This window comes from Nicotiana sylvestris, chromosome 5 (genome assembly GCF_000393655.2).
Source record: "Nicotiana sylvestris chromosome 5, ASM39365v2, whole genome shotgun sequence".
Taxonomy (NCBI): Eukaryota; Viridiplantae; Streptophyta; class Magnoliopsida; order Solanales; family Solanaceae; genus Nicotiana; species Nicotiana sylvestris.
The window spans coordinates 162,734,299-162,737,866 of NC_091061.1; the positions used below are offsets into that span (position 1 = coordinate 162,734,299).

Sequence of the window (3,568 nt, forward strand, 5' to 3'; positions counted from 1 at the left end):
GTGTGTGTGTGTGTGTGTGTGTGTGTAAATTGTAGATAATAATGATCTATAAATGTTTGACCACTAATACCGACCGATATCGGTATCGGTCGAAAACTTCATCAACTTTTTTTTGAAATTTATACTCCCTCTGTTCCAGTTTATGTGAACCTATTTCCTTTTTGGTCCATTCCAAAAAGATGACCCCTTTCTAAATTTAAAAACAATTTAGCTTAAAATTCCAATTCTACCCTTAATAAGAAGCTTTTATAATCGCACAAATATTCTAGACCCTATTTTGACTTGTTTAGGATCACAAATTCAAAAAATCTTCGTTTTTTCTTAAACTCTTTGCTCAGTCAAACAGGTTCACATAAATTGGAACGGAAGGAATATTATTTATGAAAATATAAAATAGAACCTGGGCGGGAAAAAATTAATTCAGTATTCCGACCGATATCGATCGAAAATGAGGAGCTTATTTTATTTTAACATTTTTTCCGTACATAATAGGCAAGTCTGACCAACTTTTGATCAAATAGTGAAATGTGTCAAACTGTATAGTATTTTCGATATTATGGGTTTACGACCAATTTATACTATTTCGGTCGGTATATATGCTTTGGATGGGAATAGGCACTTTTTTAGTAGTGGAAGTCCCTTGGTGTATGTAACACCCTAGACAAATATGAAGAAACAAGACTTAAATGGAGGTGAGAGTTTTAAAGTCATGCTAAGGACAAGTGATTACTAGTTTTAGTGCTTAATTCAACACCTAATTATATTAGGAATTAAACGCAATCTCCTTTTTCAATGATTTGTAAAATTGTCCACATTCTTTTCAAAAAGTAGGCATTGTTAACTTATTCTTGGGCATACCATCTTTATTGGTTTAAGAAGGTGATTCCCATAACTTAAGGCTGGAAAAATACTTGACATGCATAATTATATTGGACCAACGAACAAAATGCTTCTAGGTCCATAAAAATATTTATATTAAATGGCCAACAACAAAAGGAAACATTAAAATAACAATGGACCCTCCACACTTATAAATTCTCTTGAAATAGCAGTTCTTTTCAGTGGTTGTCGCAAATACCTACTTAACTTACTAAAACTCGTGCTTCTTCATAAAGAGTAACACTCACGTGACCCCCAATTCTTTTGTTAATTCTTTTGAAATAACAGGGACATATATAGCTAGCATAGAAAGTTAGGGTCCATTAACATTAGTCCAAACTTTATATATATATTTGTTGAAAAATCTACCGAATATATACATATTATAAACTTCAAAACCTATAAACTTCAAATTACAAATTCATTTTCTGCGCAATAAGCCATACTAGAACTTGCGATTAATTAACTATAGAAAGTAAAATGTAACCAGAGGTGCGCCGATTTAACTAAGGCATTTATCTTATTCTTTTCTCTACATTCCATTATTGACAAACCAACTCAAAAACAAATGCCGATAAATATAAATAAGCTTCAGAAGGTTCTGCTATAAAGATGAAAAGGTGAAATATTGAGAATATCACCACCTTCTTTCCCACAAACCAATCAAACAACAATTTTGAACAAAAATAAACGTGAAAATATTGTAACCATATTTTGGACTTATAATCTTAATGAAATTACTCCACTTACATTCTTGGTTTGACCTTAGCTCTTAAAGGATTTTTCATCACCACAGTAAATATCAACTTCTCACTAAAATTCACTTTGCTCTTTTCCGGGTAAGCGGACCATTCAAATTCTTGAACCATTCGGGCCAACATCAAATTCACATGCACCGTTCCCAGACCCAAACCCGGGCAAATTCTCCGCCCGACACCAAATGGCATCATTTTCACTTTTGTCACACCTGTTATATCAGCGTCCTCTCGCCCTGATAGAAACCTATCCGGGTCGAACTTCTCAGGGTCGGACCAGATATTCGGGTCATGCGAGATCCCATGTGAGAAAAACTCGACACTAGCATCCGTGGGTATGTCATACCCGCCCAATTTAACTGGCTCTGTTACTGCATGGGTTAGTACAAAGTACGTAGGAGGATGTTTACGTAAAAGTTCCTTTACGACGGCGTTTAAGTAAGGCATTTTCTCAATGTCCTTTTCATCAACCTTTCTATCACCCACTGTATTTATGATCTCTTCGTACATTCTCTTTTGTATGCTTGGGTTTTCGATCAGTCTCCCTACGGCCCACTCTAATGCCGTTGCAGTTGTGTCAGTCCCGCCGTTTAAGAATTCTGAACATAAGGTTACAAGTTCCGGATCCGTTGGTCCTGATTTTTTACCTGCTGAAAGTATAATTTAGTAAATAGTTAAAGATATATTTTGTCTTATAGCTTAAACTCTTAAATGAGACGCTCATATAATTCAACATTATTATACCTTCAATTTTCACATCGAACAAAGTGTCTAGGTATGAAAATGAGGCTGAAGTCTTGTCGGACCCAGGATTTTGCATAGCTCTACGACGTTTCTCGATCAAAGGGACAAGTGTTTCGATTTGTTGCTTGCGAACTTCTTGAACTCTCTTACGTTGTTTATACCCAACAAATAAGCTCAATATAGGAAGATAATCATCTATTCTAGGAAGAAGCTCAACTAACACATCCTTCATCATTTGGTCAACAGTTTCAATCATTTTTTCATCTATTTCAACACCAAAACACATAGCCAAAAGTATATAAAACACCGCGAAACGCACGTTTTTCAGCACCCAAACGACGTTGTTGTTGGCCTTAGCATCTGCATGAATCCTTTCAACCAACTTATCCATAGCTATTTCTCTACAATAACGAAACTCTTTCGCTCTACTCGAACTAAGCATATTTTGGACCATGTTTTTTCTAAGGGATCGCCAAAGTGGCCCGTAAATTGCAGCATTGACGCTGAACTTGTTGCAACTGAAAATGGTTCGGGTCGGATTCTCACTCGGGCGGGTAGCAAATATCGGACCCTTTTCGATTAAAGCTTCGTAAGCCAAGTCAGCACTGCTAACAATAATCATAGTACGAGCACCCATTTTGAGTGTGAAAATGGAGCCATATTTTGGTTTGAGTTCTCTAATGTATTCGAAAAATTGCTTACCAGAACCAGCTACTTGAAAAAGGTTACCGACTACCGGCCAACCCGGTGGTCCTGGAGGAAGATTGAGGTTTTTTGATTTGTTTTTGCGCGTGAACAAGAAGATGAGATTTAAGAGAAGAAACGCTAAAGCTGTGAATAAGAGGTCCATTATTGTGGAAGTTAATTAGTGATGTATACTATTGAGATGGAAGTAATGAGTGGAACTAGCTAGTGAGGGAAAAGGAGTATAAGAATGGAAAAAAGCTTGAAATTATAGTTAGGAAATAATAAATGCTGTTAAAGTAAAGAAAAGAGAAGAAAACTATGCATGTTAATTGAAAGTATACAACTTTACATGCATAAATGCAAACAAGGTAGGTAAGACGGGTGTTCTTTATACCTAGTACTAGTATGAAGAAAAATGTAGTAGTACTGCTACAGAAGTACTACAAAGAAGGAGATGTCAGTCTGGTGCACAAATTATCTCATATTTATGCAGGGCCGGGAGA

General features: G+C 36.0%; 1 protein-coding gene across 2 annotated transcripts; it reads right to left on the reverse strand.

Annotated features, from left to right (window-relative positions):
• Positions 1-1,380: 1,380 nt before the first annotated feature.
• On the reverse strand, positions 1,381-3,288 carry LOC104228138 (cytochrome P450 77A1-like). 2 transcript variants are annotated; one of them, XM_009780546.2, is made up of 2 exons: positions 2,379-3,288; positions 1,381-2,284 (listed from the first exon to the last, which is right to left on the reverse strand). In XM_009780546.2, exons 1-2 carry the CDS (start codon positions 3,226-3,228, stop codon positions 1,626-1,628), a joined length of 1,509 nt encoding a protein of 502 aa, XP_009778848.1. In that variant the 5' UTR covers positions 3,229-3,288; the 3' UTR covers positions 1,381-1,625. The 2 variants fall into 2 exon arrangements, with proteins under 2 accessions (XP_009778848.1, XP_009778849.1); XM_009780547.2 differs by having other exon boundaries at positions 1,438-2,281.
• Positions 3,289-3,568: the final 280 nt, after the last annotated feature.